Source organism: Copidosoma floridanum, unplaced genomic scaffold, assembly GCF_036245765.1.
Source record: "Copidosoma floridanum isolate Cflo_tuat_1 unplaced genomic scaffold, Cflo_Japanese_pri ptg000001l, whole genome shotgun sequence".
Lineage (NCBI taxonomy): Eukaryota > Metazoa > Arthropoda > Insecta > Hymenoptera > Encyrtidae > Copidosoma > Copidosoma floridanum.
In genome coordinates, this window is record NW_028321878.1 from 754801 (window position 1) to 774596 (window position 19796).

General features: G+C 37.8%; 3 protein-coding genes across 4 annotated transcripts; 2 read left to right on the forward strand and 1 right to left on the reverse strand.

Annotated features, from left to right (window-relative positions):
- Positions 1-1531: 1531 nt before the first annotated feature.
- Positions 1532-3874, forward strand: LOC106645183 (clotting factor B). The gene is given in 7 exon segments (XM_089588421.1): positions 1532-1589; positions 1662-2010; positions 2012-2423; positions 2500-2674; positions 2744-2939; positions 3189-3466; positions 3557-3874. Coding segments are annotated over 7 exon segments (1785 nt in total). The 3' UTR covers position 3874.
- Positions 3875-5107: 1233 nt separating this feature from the next.
- On the reverse strand, positions 5108-7685 carry LOC106645188 (uncharacterized). Its single transcript, XM_014360975.2, has 7 exons — positions 7380-7685; positions 7162-7308; positions 6410-7044; positions 6229-6301; positions 5926-6158; positions 5728-5825; positions 5108-5638 (listed from the first exon to the last, which is right to left on the reverse strand). Exons 2-7 carry the CDS (start codon positions 7243-7245, stop codon positions 5241-5243), a joined length of 1521 nt encoding a protein of 506 aa, XP_014216461.2. The 5' UTR covers positions 7246-7308; positions 7380-7685; the 3' UTR covers positions 5108-5240.
- Positions 7686-9639: 1954 nt separating this feature from the next.
- Positions 9640-18489, forward strand: LOC106645185 (coronin-2B). Of its 2 annotated transcripts, XM_089594592.1 has the most exons (11): positions 12116-12481; positions 14452-14705; positions 15058-15255; positions 15830-15946; positions 16033-16347; positions 16462-16686; positions 16780-16989; positions 17079-17196; positions 17332-17558; positions 17917-17985; positions 18194-18489. In XM_089594592.1, exons 2-11 carry the CDS (start codon positions 14688-14690, stop codon positions 18392-18394), a joined length of 1698 nt encoding a protein of 565 aa, XP_089450718.1. In that variant the 5' UTR covers positions 12116-12481; positions 14452-14687; the 3' UTR covers positions 18395-18489. The 2 variants fall into 2 exon arrangements, with proteins under 2 accessions (XP_089450713.1, XP_089450718.1); XM_089594587.1 differs by lacking the exons at positions 12116-12481; positions 14452-14705; positions 17917-17985 and adding an exon at positions 9640-10187 and having other exon boundaries at positions 18194-18488.
- The last annotated feature ends 1307 nt before the right edge of the window (positions 18490-19796 follow it).

Consider the following 19796-nt stretch of genomic DNA (forward strand, 5'->3'; position numbering starts at 1 on the left):
TACTGAAAATAAGAGTATAGGCCGATTTTCTCCACTTTCGCGTTGAAAAAGTTGGACGAGATGATAATACCTACCTCTAAAAACCACTAAACCGGACGTGTATGTGGGCTCAACCATTACACCATCACCAGTTTATTTATTTGTGGCTGAAAATTCAAAGTTGCCCCATGATGATTGGAATTAAAACCTTTTTTTTTTTTTTTTTTTTTTTACCGTTGATTTGTCATCCATCGATTAATCAAGCTAAGCAAAATAGGCAAGCTCTGGTTAAAAAAAAAAAAAAAAAATGTTTTCTTTCAAACACACGGAATTTTACTCAAATTTTATTTTCCAACTATTTTACACCGTACCTTGTATGTTACGACACGCGATTAAATATTATGTGTATAATGTGATACGAAAATTAAAAAAAAATACACGGGCATCTCGGCTCTCGTCGCTTGGGCTACCCGTAAACGATCGCGGCTCGTTAAGAAGTGAGAGTTTCGTTGACGCGCGAATGTTGTTTCGTATTCAGAATATTCGATTGAGCATGTATAATAATAATGATAATGCGTGACATACATACATCATGTGTACATGTATAGGGTGACCGTTATTTTGCGGATGTGATTTTCGGCAGGTTCCACCCTCCACCTTTTAAGTAAAAATATTATTGAATCTTTTATAGATCGTCCTGAAATATTGCCGAATAAAAATCGAAAAAAAAAATGAAAAAATCAACAATAGAGTGAAAATTGGATTTACGGGTTACGACACCCCCATAACTTTACGTAGAAAAAAAGTTTTATACGCATACAGTAGACAATATTACATATTATGTACTTCTCGTACATTGTATCCATCACACTTTCCCCTTCGTTCTTTTCGTCGCGTCGCGGGTATAGCTGAAATGGAGACGCGGTAAATAGCGACAAACTACCTATACGTGTGTGTCATAAGAGCCGGCCGGCCAGCCGAGCCAATCGACTACCTCGCGCACACCTGATCTGCATGATAAATGGCCCCTCTTGCGTAACACATACACGTACCCATGGGTTTTACTATATTCCATATGGTATGTATTGGTGTTTGCCGATGATGGTGTACCATCGCGAGCGCGTGTTTTACCTATACATGGCACGTCATAGCTTTACTGCCGATATCATATATTTCTTGCTTACGCACATAAACCACGCACTGGCGGCCATTCCCGGATCTCCCAAAGTTGACGAAATCCGCTTTTGAAAGCCCCCTCCTCGTCACTCTATATAAATACAAGGTGCCTGATGCGTATATACTATAAGCGTTTTCTCTCGAAATTCTTTCATCTCTGACGTCGGACGATGATCGAATCGTGGGTTTTTCACTACGCTTACTTTCATCGCGTATCCCGATTACGCAATTCGAGCGTTTCTAACTCGCGCGAAACACCGCACCTATAAGTATACTTAGTTAGAAACCATCAAAAAAAACAAAAAACAAAAAAAAAACTATAAATGTATCTGATTGAAAAAGTCTCTTCGTACGTGTGATTAAAGGAATTTGCTTGATGTCGATCGCCGGAAGCTTGGCCTACAGCGAGGACTTTGTTCGCGTGGGTACAAAAGGTACGAAATGATGAGGAAAAAAAAAAAAACATACTCACGGTTGTTGTAACCCGCACCTCGTAGAACTTGTAGGGACGACCGATCCCGAAGCCCCCGCGGCGCCCGATGCGCGCCTCCAGTTGGTCCGCGTGCCGGAGATCGGCCCGCCGTTCGCCAAAAACGACCCCCTGACGACCATCACCGAGACCCTCGGGGCCCTCAACACCGTCGGCAGCTACATCGTCGACATGACCCGGGGCGTCGAGACCTCCGAGCCCCCCAAGGAGCTCCCCTCGGCCCTCTACACCATCTCCAAGAACATACTCGGCAGAAACGTCACCGACAGCATAGCCGCCTTCACCCTGCCCCTGAGGTATCATTACAAACAAACTCCAACACCGCGTTATATACAATAACACCCCCAACTCTCTCTCTCTCTCTCTTGCAAGGCCAGCAGCCGGTCAGTCGACGGTGCAGTTCCCTGGGAGCGTGGTTGGCGGTGCCGGTCCGTCCACGGTGGAGACCGCGGGTCCGGTGAACCGGCTCGATCTCATCCCAAACAGGGATCCCAAGGTGCAGACCGGCCACCCCTCGAGTCTCGACGCCGCGCCCAGCTGCATGAGCACCGAGAACGTGCCCGGCCGGTGCCAGGACCTCAGCAACTGTCCCCACCTGCTGCTCAACCTCAGCAAGCTCCGGCAGTCCATCTGCTTCAAGAGTCTCTTTGTGCCCGGGGTCTGTTGCCCCTACGTCGACCAGCCCCACCAGGTCCAGATCCTCACCATTTCGACGCCCCTGCCGCCATCCTCGCCGCCTACGCTCCTCCCGGTGTAAGCTTATAGTTTGCAATACTCAGTGGAGATACTTGAAGGATTCCGTTTTTTTCTTCTAAACAATCACGTTTGTTTGTACCTCAAGCTTCACGACCAAGCCACCGGCCAAGCCGACTCCTCGGCCGATTCCGCTGTTCACGGTGCGCCCGACGGCGAGTACCACTAGGCGGCCGCCCCTCGTCGATCAGATCGATCAATTCCTTCACGTCAACGGGACGACCTCCATATTCGAGAGTGTCGACAACAACGACATACAAGACGACGACGACGATGGTAATTCATTTGTGGGCCCCTGTTGAAAACAAAACAATAAATCGGTATTAATAATTATATCTGGTATAGGCGAGTGCGGGGTGCGAAATGCGGGCAAGTACCGGGTCGTCGGTGGCGAGGAGGCACTGCCCGGCCGTTGGCCCTGGATGGCGGCTATATTCCTGCACGGCTCGAGGCGCACCGAGTTCTGGTGCGGTGGCTCGCTCATCACCCGCCGGCACATCCTTACCGCGGCCCACTGCACCCGCGACCAGCGCCAACGCCCGTAAGTCATACATTAACTATTTCACACTGATTTTATACCAATCACATTTGTTTTTTTTCCCTTTACACGAGATAAGGTAGGCTTTTTTTTTTTTTTTTTTTTTTTTCAAACCATCACCAAACTCGGACTTTCGTGAGCTTATATTGATTATATTTCGTCACAATAGCGTTTTTCCATGTACCCAGTGCGCGAAGGATGTAAATTTTCCATCGTATAACTATATAGTTGTGCATGTTACACCGTCAACAGGTTCCTGGCGCGGCAGTTCAGCGTGCGGTTGGGCGACATAGACCTCGAGCGCGACGACGAGCCCTCGAGTCCGCAGACGTACCTGGTGAGGCAGATCCACGCGCACCCCAAGTTCTCGCGCGTCGGCTTTTACAACGACATCGCGCTCCTCGAGCTCGAGCGACCGGTGCACAAGACGCCTTACATCATACCGATCTGCCTGCCGCAGGCGCGCCACCGGGGCGAACCCTTCGCCGGCAAACGCCCGACCGTCGTCGGCTGGGGCACTACCTACTACGGTAATTATTATCTTGCACGTATATAAATGTATTGGCACTTAATTGTTATCCTGTCCCTATATAAATATACATATATGTTGTACACCGCAGGTGGGAAGGAGAGCACGGTTCAGCGGCAGGCGGTGCTCCCGGTTTGGAGAAACGACGATTGCAATCAGGCGTACTTCCAGCCGATAACGAGTAACTTTTTGTGCGCGGGCTACAGTCAGGGTGGCAAGGACGCATGCCAGGGTGACTCGGGCGGGCCGCTGATGCTGCGCGAGGACAACCGCTGGATGCAGATCGGCATCGTCTCGTTCGGCAACAAGTGCGGCGAGCCCGGCTATCCCGGTGTCTACACTCGGATCTCCGAGTACCTCGACTGGATCAAGAGCAACCTACAGTTCTCCTCCTCCGTTATCTCGTGAACGTTATAGTCATTATCTTTACACTTGTTTATTGTTTATTCATTACTATTATTTATTATTATTATTATTATTATTATTATTACGTTTTTTTTTTATTTTTTCATGTATGCGTGTTTTTCTTTTTTTTTTTTTTTTTTTTTTTTTTTCCTTCTCTCTACGTGTTTATATTATGTTTATGTGTATATCTTAGATAAATGTGTCCATATACACGCGTACGTATGACAAAAGAATACGACGCCTTTGTCTACTTGGTATTTATTTAAATCTTACGTTTCGTTTGTCGCCTGAATCCAGAGGCATGTTAAAAATCATACCTATGTCGTGTCATTTTATACGAATAATAATAGGATATAGAGTGCAACATTAACTTAATTATGTACATAATCGATAACACTGAGACATCGCAAACATTTTTCTTGTAAATTTTACTATACGTACAGCCAACATACGTATTGACTCATATTATGTTGGCTCGCTGCCTCTTTTTGGATCTCACTAAATAATAAACAACATTAATTGTAATTCCTCGGGTTGTGAATTCAAAATTACTAAACGCATGAAAGTATAGAGTAATTTTGTACTTTGACTATTTGACTGCAATACCTATAGGCAGTGGATATTTACACTCCATGTCCTTTGTGTTATCGGTATGCAATATACAATTGCAAAGTTTAATAATTAACTAAAATATCAAACAGCGATTCTTTATCTGCTTGATCCTTATTTATTCAAGATGTTGCATTGACGTAAAATTTTAGTTTGCATTTATTAATTACTATCACAGCCATCACAACTAGGTATAATAACTGTTAGCTGCTGGTTGCAGCGGAAAAAATAAAGTGCCCAATAGCTATAACATTATTCTCATGTTTGAAGCTTCTTCATACTATGATTTATTATTTGTGTCAGGAATTACAAAGACTCACCAACATTCAACAATCCATAAATGTTTTATTAACACATATTATTTCGCTCCAGCGTTAAACTAGCTCCAAAAAATTTAATCAAGTCAAAAATCGCCCAAGTAATTCCAAAGTTATTACAAAAAAATTACTCATCTTGAAAAACTGTTTTCTAGTAGTCTTTAAAAGAATTTTTTCTTATTTATTTGTACATCTATTGATATAAATTGCGCCGAGCGAAAAGCTTGTTTTTTTTTTTTTTTTACATGTAAATGGGTACAAAGCCCATAAAATTGAGAAATAAATTAATAATTTTACATTAGTTAGTAATTTTTTACATCTAAAAATATTTCCTAGTCATGTATAAAAAGTCTTTGGAATGGTAAGTTATTTGATACTGGTTTGTATCAAATCGACTAGATTTCAATGGCCCTTGAGGAATAAAAATACAAATACTTTCCCTTTTCATGAATCTTTTTGGTCTTTCGCTTCCAACTCGTCGAGATATTTTTGTACAATAGGTATCAACTTTTCAGGAAGACGGGTTTTAAAAGATTCTTTAAAATTAATTTCGTCAAATGGTAAATTTGACAAAGACATACTTCCATCTGGATATTTTATAGATTTCAAACGATCTTCTTCATCCTCTTCACTAAGACTTTCGTCTGGATTTTCAGTGTCAATCTTTTTCTCGCCACAACATTTATCGTACTCTCTACTTTCGACACCTTGTTCAGCAATGTTTTCTTCGGATTCTTTACTTTTTGTGTTACTTTCGGTAAAACTCACATCATTTTGTAAATCAGATTCTTTGCTTTCGGATCTTTCTTCTGACAAATCTGATGTCATACTGGTTGCATCGACTGCCAAATTTCAATATAAAAAATCAAATTAAAATTACACCTACGATAAGTACAAGATGCATATAGTATCATTTTGACGTTTGACTCACATTTCACATCGACATCTGCATTTGAGTATCCTTCTAATAATTTAAGAGTTGGTGATTGAATGTTTTTGTCTAATTCGCACATTCTTGCAGCTAAAATCCTAAAAAATTTTAACAAAAACGGATACAATAATTTAAAGCCAATGAGAAGATTTAATAAATTATACATCTCTATGTGCAAGTTAAAACATTACTCCTTACTTGTTTGTCTTTTTTTGGTGTATTAGCGCCAAATTTTTATCGTTTAAAGCTTCCAAGAGGCCAGTGCAAATACTATGCAATTCAAATAACGCATCAGCAGCTTTTTGTGGTGGAATATTTTTTGGATCCTGCTGCAGTAATTGCTCCACTTGTTTAAAAGTCATTACAGAACCAACTGACGACTTTACACCTAATTTTATCGTTCCCTTCTGTCTCTTGCTGTCCAGCATGCTCTAAAAATTTAAACATTTATTTTTATCAAAAATTGTTGCAACTTATAATTTATTGTTAAATAACACATACTTTATATTTTTGGACAGATTGTTGAGTCAAGTCTTTTTCTTCTAGTAACTGCTGAAGTCTTTCCTGTAAATATCTAAAAAGAATAACATAGGTGAATAATAATAAAATATTGATATACCATACCAACTAGCATTTTGCTTATACATTTTGTGAGCAAAAAGAAAAAGAATGTCTATCTTACCGATTTTCATTGACCAATGCATCTATGTCAACAGGTTTAGATGCACTAAGTGCTTGAGACAGTTCATGATTCAATCGATGAGCTTTGCACTTGAATGCATCTCTTTCCATCTCGATTTCTTGTTTTTCATCTAAAACACTTTTCAAGTCCAACTTTAGCTGTCGACATTTGACATTTAATTTTTCAAGTTGTTCAATCATCTCTTCTCTCTGATGCAGTGCAAGAGTTGTATCAGTTAGTTTGAGATTCTGAATTTTCTTGGAACGCAACGCCTTAATATCTTCTTGTGCTTCTTTAAGCTTTTGTCTCATTGTGTCAACTTGTAATCGAAGGCACTTATTTTGTTCTTGCGTCTCTATCAGGAGATCCATTAATTTTGTACCTTCCTCTAGAGTTGTTAGTCTGTCACTGTTCTTTGAAAAGCAGTCTGGATCCGTTGCACTCTTGTAACCATTAATTGTTTTTTTATCTAAATCAGTCTGGTCGAGTTGCTTCCATCTGGCCAAATCCTCTTGCAGCTGCTCCGACATTAGCTTGTATCGGTCCCTTTGCATTCTACACTGATCTAATTCTTGGCTCAGCATTAATAGAGCTTGGGTTTTAATTTGTACCTTCTTTCGTAATATGCTCTCCTCCTAGTTAAAGTTGAAATTTCAGTAATTATATACAGGGACTGACAAATAGAGGTTTACAAGACTTTCACTCGTTTATAAAACTTTAAGTCAAATATAACTACCAATTAATTTACATACCTCACTTTCGGTGTTGTGAGACATTGATAGTGAATTAAACGACGCCGGAACTTCGCCGTGCTTTTCCGAAAGGCCATTATTCATGTTTGCTTATTTAATTATTTCTCACTGGCCAAAAACTGAGTCTATAGTCAAGATGACAGAAACCTGGAATGAAAGAATAGAATATATTTCAGGAAACGAAGCAGGATGCGGAAACAAGATAAGAAAATATGAACATTAATCGCTGGAGAAGAGAATTAAGGAGCAGCAGCAGCAACGGCAACAATAGCTGTTTATCAGGTATAAATGAAGGCCATTGAAGTCGCAGCCTGCACGTGTTTGTTGTGCATCAGGTATATAGGTATGGAAATCCAGGTCGGTGGCTGTTGCAAACAGGACAGCTGGACAGCTGTTTGTTTCCATTTTTGATGCGCCTTAGAGTTCTGTGACTTCATGTCGTTCTAACAATTATCATTGGCCCCGAGTTCCTCATGTATTTACGTGTGTTAGGACTATTAGGTTTTACACGATAGTACAAATAAAGTGTACAGAATACTGCAGCATATTAATTGTTGAGAGAGCATCGAGAGCATTTCAAGGCCCTCGATTCCCTCGAACCGTCAAACTCTCTTAGAGCAGACGACATGACAGAAGCAGAGAGAAAAAACATTGAAAGCTTAACACCTGATGCGCTTCTATTCAAATCCAAAACTTTCAAAGTTGTACAACATTACTTGTAAATTGTATTCAGTTAAATGGATGCACGTTGACATGACATGGGTTAGAAAATAAAGTGCCGAGATAAGAAAACACCAGTAGATGTATGCGCACTTCAAGTGCGATTCGTACATTCTTATGTAAATAAATGTACACTAACTTGTACTTTTTACTCTTGAGTCTTGAGTGAAACTACTGCAACTCCATTTATTTATCACTCGACGAGAAAGTTGAGAGTAAAAGTATGTAGTCAAACTTTGGATGTTAATCAACTGACATCTTCGATATCAGTAGAGTCAGAGTTTTAGAGTGAGAGTAAGATACACCAATATCTTAATGCTTTTTAAGAGATTGATAAATGAAGACAAAGGTATTTTTTTAGCATGATAATATGCATAAAGTATACTTGTATTACGAATTACACTCACATCACAAATAAATTAGAGAACAAAATAAAAGTACAATGTCGCAGCGTTATACACATAAAACGTCTTTCGTAAAAGCAACGTTTAACGTTTAACAAACTTAACATATATAATATGTGCAGATCGATAGTTAAGTTTGTTTTGTAACTTTTTTAAAGAGATTCCGATGATGATTTAATATATAACCTCCGATAGTTAGTTAGGAGTCGATCCACCATCATCAAGCCATATTAAAGTAAAGCTCTCCTGCGAGCATGCGCTTTTTGTTCCGAAAAAGCTCCCGGAGCACCCACAGCAAAGCCGCTGTGATTGGCTGATGATGAAAACACCTGTGCTATGAATGGCTGTCGGTTAAAAAAAAACTTTCGCAAGCTTACAACTTTTAGCCAATCAACCATGCTGTTCGAGCCTCTTCAAGGATCCAATCACTAGGCTCGATTCAAACTCCAAACTGGTTTTGAAAGGAACTTACATTATTAATTTACTCTTTGATCTATAATCTATAGCCTTTTAATAATTCAGCCTCAAAAACGAGAATTTGAAATATTCAAAAAAGGCTGCAACATAAAATAAGTTTTCATTGAAACTTCAAGTTTTTTGTACAACAATACATTATTTATTTTTTTCACTGTCCATTGTTCGACGATTTTTAAACCAATTTGATTTTGACGTGCGTTTATATACAAATGGAGCCGATTGTCTTATTTATCCCGTCTAACAAACAACAACAAGCACTACAGCATACCTAATTAAACATAGAGCGAAGAGATGACAATGATCGTGATTGACGAAAGGATATGAAACATGTATTACATTACGGTTGTGTACATAAATGCCAAACATTATTTATAATGTTACTGCTAATACTGTATAAAATACATAGTTATCCGCCTATAGGTATATATACATGCATAAAATAGCAAGTGCGCGTAATAAAAAACAGCAGAAGCATCACAGCACGGAATTGTGCATATATGTATACGGATGTGGAGCACCATTGGTTGCTCCAAAACACACAAAGCAACTAGCGAGAAAAGGATAGTGACGTGCAACATACATGCATACACACACACACACAAGCCTAGCTGTTGCGGCTGTGTGCGCTGTGCAGTGTAAAGATAATAAAAAAGTATTCGCTGTATAAAGTATACCTATATACAGTAAGAAATATGAGGGAGAAGAAGATGCATCACCATCATCGTCGGTCGAGCTCCAGCAATCATTTCGAGACGCTGTAGCAATAAGCTGATGCAGCATATATCAGCACCGATTCGCGCATCGCGCATACAATATATAGAAGAGTGTGAATAAGTACTTAGGTTGTGTGTAAGAGTTTTGGTACATACTACATACTCACACGGCCTGGAAGTCAGATAGTTCAGCGTACCTCGGCTTTATTAGTGAAAAATCCATTCAGCTCCGCATAAGTATACTTGGTCACTCTCAGCGGCGTGTTACGTACTTTATTCTTCCTTTACCTTACCTTTTGTCAAAAGTTATACACTTACATAAAGTTGTACCTACGCGTGCCTATATGGAAAAACAGTTAACTGTTGAACGTGTATGTACGATATTTTCATTTGAGTTGTGAATTTTGGACACTTCGGATCGGAGCAATCGAGGTAACTTGAATCATCGCGCGAGTCGAGAGAGATAAGAGTCAACTGCAAACTATATAACAATAGTAATAAAGTGACGTTATATATACATATATTGTAAGAAGCGAGGGTTCTTTGACTCCGGCTTTCTTCGCGTCAAATGCCACGGCCACGGATATCAAACGAGCCAATATTCACAAGATTCGAGCTCGAGGCGAATTTCGAGCCGAAAGATGCCGCGGCCTCTTACAACTTGTTGATGAGCAGCATCGATGCCCGCGCTTGTTACAAGCCCTACGAAAAGGTCAGCTCTCCGATGATACGCCATACATTATTTTTTAATATATAATTATGATACGCTCCGTTGGTGCATACACTTACTTTTAGGTACGTCTTATAATATGTATATCTAGTCCCCAAGTCACCATTATAGAGTTGCAGTCCATTGTTTATACACTCTTTTACATTAATGTTATCATGTGATGTATGTAATACGCTTCAGCCATATTTTTATATTATATGTTGTATGTAAGTATGTGTGCGACTGTTTATAATATTACGTATTCCTACTTCATTTCGTTCGTTCTATGTAGCTGGTGATGTGTACATCGTGAGTATACTTGCGGATAGGCGAACAACCCATGTAGCTTCTTCACCCTACACCACCACCACTACCACCACTGTCTTGTCGTAATGCTATTTATAATATACCTATACGTATGGTAAAATATAAAGTATAAATTTATACATACTTGGGTACTCGTTTTCCTCTCTACTAGTGTTACTTTAACAATTTTCTTTTTACCAATAAAAAAAATCACCTTCTCGATTAAATTATAATGTATAGATTTTTTTTCTTTCCTTTCTGTAATCAGTTTTTTTTTTTTTTTTTTTTTTGCCTCAAACCCTAAAACGCGCATCTCGAATGAACAAAAGCGTTTGTGAATGAAATATCAATGGCTTTATCGTGTATTTGGTTCTGTGCACATTAATTTATGGTGCATACCGTGCATCGTTGGGTTACGCACATTGAATACAAGTGGCTTACTTAAAAAAAGACTGGCATACTCATCAACAATCTGTTTAACCAAGCAAATTACCCGCATCGCCGAATGTTCAATGAATATAGTATATTTCATTTTCTAGCCTGTGTGCATACATATACCTACTTACATTTGTATGGCAACCACCACCTGTTTGTATAGTTGTATGTATTGAATTCCAGCTGATTAAATCCACACGTGTTTGAGTCAGTATAGAGTTTAAAAGGCTCAATTATCATATTTTTAACGCATCGATTTATATTGCGTGTAAAATACTAAAAAATTATTTTTTCATACCAATAACTTTTTGTTATTTGAATCAGGGCAAAAAAACGTTCTTAAAACAATGCTCGCGTCCCCGCTGGCCTGTACTATTGTACTACAGCTACAAAAAAAAATTGGCCGACTGATATTTCTGTGCTCGCTTGGAACTCATCAATAAATTAGCATAGAATCTCGATGGACGATCGTCATTATCATCATTATCATAATAAGCAGCGTCGGAAACTTGTTTATTCGGCCTTTACTTGCGTGGCGATTATTTACGGATTGGCAAATCATCGGGTTTCACACTTGATCCAACCTTGGAAACATTCAAATCAAGATATATTTGTTCTCAACTCAATGAATCGAGATAAAAATACAGCGTTGAATTAGAGGAGCGTAGAAAAATTTTGTTTAGTACCTAATACTTCATCCTCGCGAGGATCGTAATAAAACGGGTAAAAAAAACATTTGACGAAAGATCCGACGAGCCATAACGTTTTGTAACGATATTGTGCGCAGGTACCTTCATTATCCGTCATTCTGTTTTTTCTCCTTTTCTTTTCTATCCTCTTTCCTTTACTTCGCTTTCAACATGTAAACGATTCGAGCGCCACTAATGGTTTTCTTCTTCTTTTTTTCCCCTCTGCTTCGCTCTTTGCTTCTTTTATTTGCAGTGGAAGAAGAGGAGCTAGTAAATGCAGTACTTATGGCGTAAACAAATTTTACTCACCTATTTTTCATGGTTTCATCCACGGGTGACTATTACAATTTTTACATTATTTTTATTAACTTGAAACGTTAAATTATTATTATTTTTTTTTGTATTTGCTTTATTCCTGTTAACTAATGCAATAAATTACACCATCAATCACATTATTCTTTATTATATTGTTATACAACCATCACTGTAAATTACGTTTAACATAGTTAAATTTTTGTGTCGATTGCTATTTTAAATTTGATTAATTATAATTTTCGTGTTACCGATGCTGTTAAATTTTAGTAAAAAAGTATACTTGTGCACTCAATCGCTTACACCGTACATATACTTATACACAATGAGTACTTGAGTAAAGAAAGTAGATTAGATTGTGTTTATCGGCTCCGGGGCTCGGACGACAAACGCATAAGCACATCCAATTCCGTGACATTCGTAATTTAAGCATAAACATTGTGTACTCGCGAATGCATGGCTATCCGTTTTCAACAAAGTGCGCGATTTATGCCAACTGCCACGTTTATTATTTATCATAGATGCAAGATCGGATTACAATAAAAAACCACCAAGGTACGTGAAACAGCAGTATCTATGATCACTACTTTTTTTGTCTCGAAGGCTCAGATCATCTTTTTAAATTAAAAAATTTATCAATTTTTTTTTTCTTCATCATTACTAAGCTTCAAAATAATTTTTTTCTCTATGGAAAACCTTGAATTTTTTTAACATGTAATGTATCGCACACTTGTCTTCAGTAATTTGCTTCGATGCAAAAATATGCGGTGACATCACTGTCATGTACATTAATTTTAACCGGAGGTGCATTAGAGAGACAGAGAGAGAGAAGGGAAAATGTAGAGAAGAAGAAGGGAGTGACCGAGCGTTGTATTAAAACGGATACGCCTAATAAAGAGCATCAACAGTGATGATGATGATTATTTTTTACCCTTAATGAGATTAAATTGACAATTAAAATTTTACTCGTGCCCAAAAAAGTAATAGAGATTAATTGTACATACATGTACGGAACGGAGGAAGAGATATCTGACCTGATTTGAGGACAAAGGTGGGCTTGGAATAGCAGACTCCCAATCGAACTGCAAAGTATATAGTATAGGAGTAGTGCTACTCGTCTGGTATCGGTATTTCTCTAAAAATATCGGCCGGTCGAGGGCCGACGGTTTTTTTACTGCTCCCAAATTTATCTAAAATGCCCATTGCACGGTCTCGCTTACTTGCACAGGTGCCATATATATATATATTTGTTCACGAGTTTCCGACGTGCAGCCAATTCACGATATCCGTTTCCCTCGAATTTTACTTTGGCGGGAGCACTTGCGCTTATTTTCTCTAATCCCATTTTTTACCGTCATTTAAGGAAAATTGTTGTTCTTCTTTTTGCTACGTTTAAAATGCAGTTGTTGCCAAAGTTTTCTGTAATCGTTTCGTATTTCATGAAAACTTAAAATCGAACAATCGTAGAAATTCACGAAAAATTAGAATCTTCGGTCGAGTATGGCCTCAAAACAGATTTATAAATTTTTCACGCGAGAAAAAAAAAGAATGAACCGAGCATTTTTTTTTCGTCAGTCGCGATCGAGGAGTAAAGAGTTTATACGTAACGTGCACTTACAAATGAAAGCGAACGTTGTAACACACCAGTCACGATGTATCATATAGTATGGAACTTGATACTCCACCAGGGAGGAGGCGTGTATTAACTGATGGCGGATATTGATCAAAGATTGCGATAAATTACGTGGAGACGATGAAACGGCGTGGTTTTACTCGCCGACTGAAAACTTGATGTTACTCGTAATTAATACATTGTTTTACTCACACGTACATATTTTTCACTTTTTACCCCATTCCCGTTGGATGCCAGTGTCACATCGGCGCTGACAAGCGTATCAACTACCGTTGGCTCATTTTTTATTCATTTTCCCTTATTACGTGTATACATACCATGTATACGTATAGGTATATTACAGCAACTCCTCTTCTTTATTGCCTATATATATATATACACATATCGAAGGAATCTCTTACATATTTATGAATGTGATCATCTTCATGGAGATCGACTCATCTTGTTTGTGTTTTTTTTGTTTTATCAATGTCGCCATAAATTAAAGTCGCATGAATCAAAGTTTTTAATACCCGTACAATATCGATCAGATTTTATAAAATTAGATATAACAAGGTTGAATAATCGGTTTTGCGCAATTCTCGCGTCTGACCGATTTTTTCACCCTGTTTATCTTAATACCATGTGTATAGAATTACCTTGTCCCGTCCATTTTTTACCGCACGCAATATACATTTACTCATTTTCATCTCTTGTGTTGTGTTGTGCCAATAATAAGTAATTTTGAACGATGAATGGAATGTAATACCTATATTTCTTTTATGTACAATTTTACCCATTCGATAATGTTTTGTAAAAAAAAATTACTGTGTATATAAACATATTTTTAAGTTTTCATTCAAGTAGATTACTTTGATTGCAGTTGTCGTTGTTGTTTGTTTGTTTTTTTCAGTAATGCAGGCAAGTTGTACTGAGTATAAATAGTTTGCAGATAATTTTGCGTAGTGATTCGTTGAAAAAAAAAAAAAAAAACAAACATTGTTTTGCATGAGCTCTGTTGTAAAGAATCCCATCGCACGACGCGACGTTACTCATGTTACGACGTCGACGACGACGACGACTTGTGTCTGTTTGTCTCTCTATTTTGTATCACATGAAACTTGAGCTCTGAGTTTTCCACGGTTAATCATGACTAATGATCGCCAGGTAAGCACTTACATCTCTCATTTATATTTACTTTCTTTCTTCTCCCCCCCCCCTCTTCTATAATCTTTTATGTCAAAGTAAAGCGTTTTGTCTTAACGAATAGAATCATTTGTAAAATTAGATATTGCAGTAGTAGTAGTGTTTACGTTTACGTAGTGTAAATACATAGCCAATCATTATAATTATATATTCTATACGTCATATAGTTGTGTGTATTTACAAGTTTTATCGTGTATACAATCACCTTTGAATTATTGTTATCAATGTCAATAAAATACCCTTCATCATCGCCTTACTTAATATTATTGTTGTCGTTACAAAATGTACATGCGCGAATGTTTGAACTTGTTAGTCATGGTTCCGGGGCGTGCGGAGCAGCAAATTCCGACACGTTTACGGAGTTCCGGCCAAGCGGGAGAAATGCTACGACAACATCAAAATCACCAAAAACGCCCACGACTCGCAATTTTGTGCCGCCAATCCCAAGTTTCTGGCCATCGTCACCGAAGTCGCGGGCGGTGGCGCCTTTTTGGTGTTGCCGATCGACAACGTGAGTAGTAAATGTTAACGAATTTTTCTAAATTACATATCCCACCTACTTGGTACCTACTACCACTAGGTACATCGTACCGATGCTCCGTACTCGAGGAACCGAACCACTCTTGTTTCAAGAGAACAAAAAGTAATAATGATAACAACCCCATGCAGTACCCGCAGTATACATGTTTACTGTTGATGGGCCAACAGCTGAAAAGAAGATATGAAACACACAGCAGCCAATGACTTTATACATCCACACAATAATACACACTTTCACTGCAGCATCAGCCATCATATCCCACTTGCCGATAATAATTGCTCTCTCAGCTTTTCCTAACGACTTTCGTTTCTAGCATGCGTGACGAGTATATCTGTATACACATTCACAGAGCAGATAAGCAGCTGCTCTTCTGGATACCATCATATTTGATATAACTTGCACATCGGCCTAAAATATTGCATAAAGTGTGAATATTAAAATCGGTATACCGATGTATTATTCTATTAGATGAACAGATGCGTGTGTAATTAATGTAGATGGTAACCGTATGGTAAAAATTTACCTGGGGGCGGCTTTGTTTCAGACCGGCCGGTTGGATTTCAACGCTAATAGAGTGACCGGGCACAAGGGCCCTGTCCTGGACATCAAGTGGAACCCGTTCAACGACAATGTCATTGCTTCCTCCTCCGACGACTGCACGGTGAGTATATACACGTACTTTATGGTACACGCATATATATATCAATTGTCGTCGACGATCTTTGGTTGATAATAACTTTATCGTAGGTCAAGCTCTGGCACATACCCGACGGCGGTCTGTCGCGCAACCTGACGGAGTGGCTCGTAGAACTGCAGGGCCACAAGCGACGCGTCGGCTACCTCGAGTGGCACCCGACGGCCGAAAATATTTTGCTGAGCGCGGGCTTCGATCATCTGGTCATCGTCTGGGACGTCGGCCGGGCCGAGGCGGTCAGCGTCATAGACCAGCATCCGGATGTCATTTACAGTATGTCCCTCAACCGGGACGGCAGCCTTCTCGCGACAACTTGCAAGGACAAGAAGCTCCGTGTTTTCGAGCCGCGTTCCGGCATTATCGTTTCGGTATTACAATTACTTATATACATGTATCATATTTGTAAAATCGACGAGTCCCCTAATTAACATACAGCCTTGGGGTATATTGGCAATAACGCGGGGCCACTCGATTGATTGCAGGAGGGTATCTGTCACGCCGGCACCAAGGCCAGTAAGGTCACCTTTTTGGGTGGCTCGGGCCGCCTATTGACCACCGGTTTCAGCAGACACTCGGATCGCCAATACGCGGTTTGGAGCCAGCACGACTTGTCCTCGCCCCTAGCTTGTGAAACCATCGATTCGAGCAGTGGCATTGTTTTTCCGTTTTACGACAACGACACCAACATGGTGTACTTGGCAGGAAAGGTACTTTATTATTATTCATTTATTCATTACGGGTTGCCGTAATTTTAGTTTCATATTGCAGTTCTATACTAATTGTGTATGTTTTTAATGTAGGGAGATGGAAATTTACGCTACTACGAGGTAGTAAATGAGGCACCGTGGGTACATTATTTGAGCCAATTTATATCGGGAAATCCACAACGAGGCCTCGGTATCATGCCAAAACGTGGCGTTAGCACAGCCGCTTGTGAGATTTTTCGCTTCTACAAACTTCACGCCACTAGGGGCATGTGCGAACCAATCTCTATGATTGTACCACGTAAAGTACGTTAATCGGTTGTTTATGTGAAATTCGCCACTGACTCCCCTTGACTCTGATACATCTATTATCTGCCTGTTTTTTTGTTTTGTAGAGTGATCAGTTTCAAGAGGATTTATATCCAGACACGATTGGTACAACGCCAGCGCTTTCAGCTAAAGATTGGATCAGCGGAATAAACAGCCCACCAGTTTTGATATCCCTAAAAACTGGTTTGTATTGATTTTCTTGACTCGCAATTTTTTTTATGTGTTTTTATTTAGATGGCTATGATGATTATGATTTTTTATATGTTTTTAATTATATGGGTGCGATAATAAATATTTAAAAAATAAATGTCATTTTAGGTGGTAGCATAACAACACACAAGCCACGAGTATACAGATCGTCAAATCAAGCTGGAGCAACAGATGTGAACACGAAAAAAAAGTTTGCCTTTCTGTCGACAGAGACAGTGCCTGACTATCGACCCATCGATTACAGCGAAATGAATGATAAAAGACAAAAGACGTGTAGCAATCAAAGCACCAAATTTCATCAGTTGCAACAAAAGTTTAACAATGTCCCTTTTCAGGTAAGATGCATTGAATATAAGTATACTGATTATCGTTGTGAATCAACAAAATTAATTAGTTGTTACTATTATTACATTTGTTGTACGAGCTGTTGTTAACATTATTACTACTTTTACATGACCAGTAACAGGAAATTATACTATGCACTGCTTTAAATGCCTTAGTATTATGAATTTAGTATGATGATGTAGTAAAGTAACTTTACATGTGTAATGCTTGTATTCATCCTTCAGCTTTGGTTTTTTCATTTAAAATCGTATTCCACTATCTGTTTTGTATGAGTATTGAATTGTTGAGAAATGTGTACTATTTGTATTTTTGCGTAACCCACTAACACTTTGCATGGTCAACTCCAAGACTCCGAGATATAGCAACAAATTCTATGAGCTCATTAGCAAGTTTGAGAATTATTCTCATTACTACAAGGTAGGTTTTGGCAATTTTTTCGTTCTCTTTTTTCAACCTTTAGCATTTCTTGCCAATTTTTTTCCTTAGAAAGATATCCCTTTTCCTTTTAATTATTTCCTTTTGTAGTTGTATAAAAATCATCTTTGATAAAAAATATTATTGCATCAACAAATGATGCTGTCAATGATACCGTTGATACAACAAATAATATTTCTGTTCATTTTAGAATAACATAGGATCCACAAATATGAACGACAATAAAGCACTGGAGACAACGGATGTGCCGAATAATGAGGCTGAACTTAGACTAGCTTATTTGCGCCAAAGTGATGAATTAAGGCTTGTTAAACGTCAATTAGCAAACAGCCAACTGCGAATCAAAGAGCTGGAAGAGCAAATTCGAAAGTATCAACAAAAAGGCTTGTAATTTATTTACGGTAAGGTATGTATGAATACGAGCGCAAGGAATATTTATAATTCAAAACTTTTTCAATTTTTTTTTTTTTTTTTTTTTTTTTTTTGATATAATGATCGAGCACGTTTTTATAATTTATAAAAATTTCGGTGTTCAATTTGATCCACTCGAAAGTGATTTTTTTTTTTTTTTTTTTTTTTATTAATTTGATTCCTATTATGTATCATACCTAAAAGGTATCCGATATTAGTTATAAGAAAAAAAGTTATAACATGTACAAGCAAACTTTTTCAATACTATAAAAGGCAGATTAAAATATTTTAATATTTTTGTTACAATGCTATAATTATGGTGGGTATTGCTTTATACGATTTGATGGCAGATACATTATTTATGTGGACAAAATAATATTAATTAAATTTTTTCACTAGATTCACATCAAAATCTTTTAGTAAAACAGTTATACCATTAAAAATATTAATTTTCAATGTAATTTTTCGTTTTATTTGTAAACACTTTTGCTTGTATAAAAAGAATTTTCATTATAATTATGCTGCATACTTAGATATAATATGTTCATTCGTATTACTGCTTGATGAATATTTACTTGTATGTTAACATAGACATACATCTAGATTTGATTGTGATCCATAGTTGTGAAATGACTACCAAAAAAAAAAAATAAATAAATAAAAAAAAAAAATAAACAATATACTAAATAAAAAAAATACAAAGACTTGGAAGTGAATTGGCTTATACGCTTTCAAAAATCTAAAATATTTTGGATAACGTGTATAGGTACAGTAAGAAAGCGTAGTAACTTTAAATACGTTAATAACCTTGAAATGAGATAAATTATATATTTATATCAAAAAACAACATCAAATAACATTGACATTTTATACTGATACTTCAATACGACTTCTTATTAATCATCAATCACTACAATCATTATTATTGTCTAAAGTTAAGCTAGCGCAAAAATTATGAAATTAAGGATATTTGTTCCAACAAAAGAATTATTATTTCGTTAAGCCTCAACATATTTACGTAGTGGTCCATTGAACCCTATATTTTTCTACATTATTGTCCCCAATCGAAATCATTTAAAAAACCAATATCGTGTATTTTTTGTTGCGTATGTTGAGGCAAATGGATCGAAGCAATAAGATAATTGTATTGTATAATAAATACTTATCTTAAAATATATATATAAGTATATTTAAAGTTAACACTATTTCATTTGGAAAGTAATAAAATACCAGTTTTTATTTCTACTACAGCAAATATAAATTCGTTCGTCATCACAAAGATTCGTCGTCACCGTACATAATCTTAATAATATAGTTACACAGTAATTGAACATATATGCATATAGCGTGCCTTTATGAAACAAAAGAGAAAAAGAGACACT

Coding starts and splice junctions, on each gene's coding strand:
- LOC106645188 (XM_014360975.2), bottom strand. CDS start 7,245: ATGAATAATGGCCTTTCGGAAAAGCACGGCGAAGTTCCGGCGTCGTTT. Junction 6,302..6,409: donor GCATTGGTCAATGAAAATCG/GTAAGATAGACA, acceptor TATTCTTTTTAG/ATATTTACAGGAAAGACTTC. Junction 5,639..5,727: donor TGCAGATGTCGATGTGAAAT/GTGAGTCAAACG, acceptor GAAATTTGGCAG/TCGATGCAACCAGTATGACA.
- LOC106645185 (XM_089594587.1), top strand. CDS start 10,044: ATGCCACGGCCACGGATATCAAACGAGCCAATATTCACAAGATTCGAG. Junction 10,188..15,057: donor GTTACAAGCCCTACGAAAAG/GTCAGCTCTCCG, acceptor TGAACTTGTTAG/TCATGGTTCCGGGGCGTGCG. Junction 16,687..16,779: donor TGGTGTACTTGGCAGGAAAG/GTACTTTATTAT, acceptor TTTTTAATGTAG/GGAGATGGAAATTTACGCTA.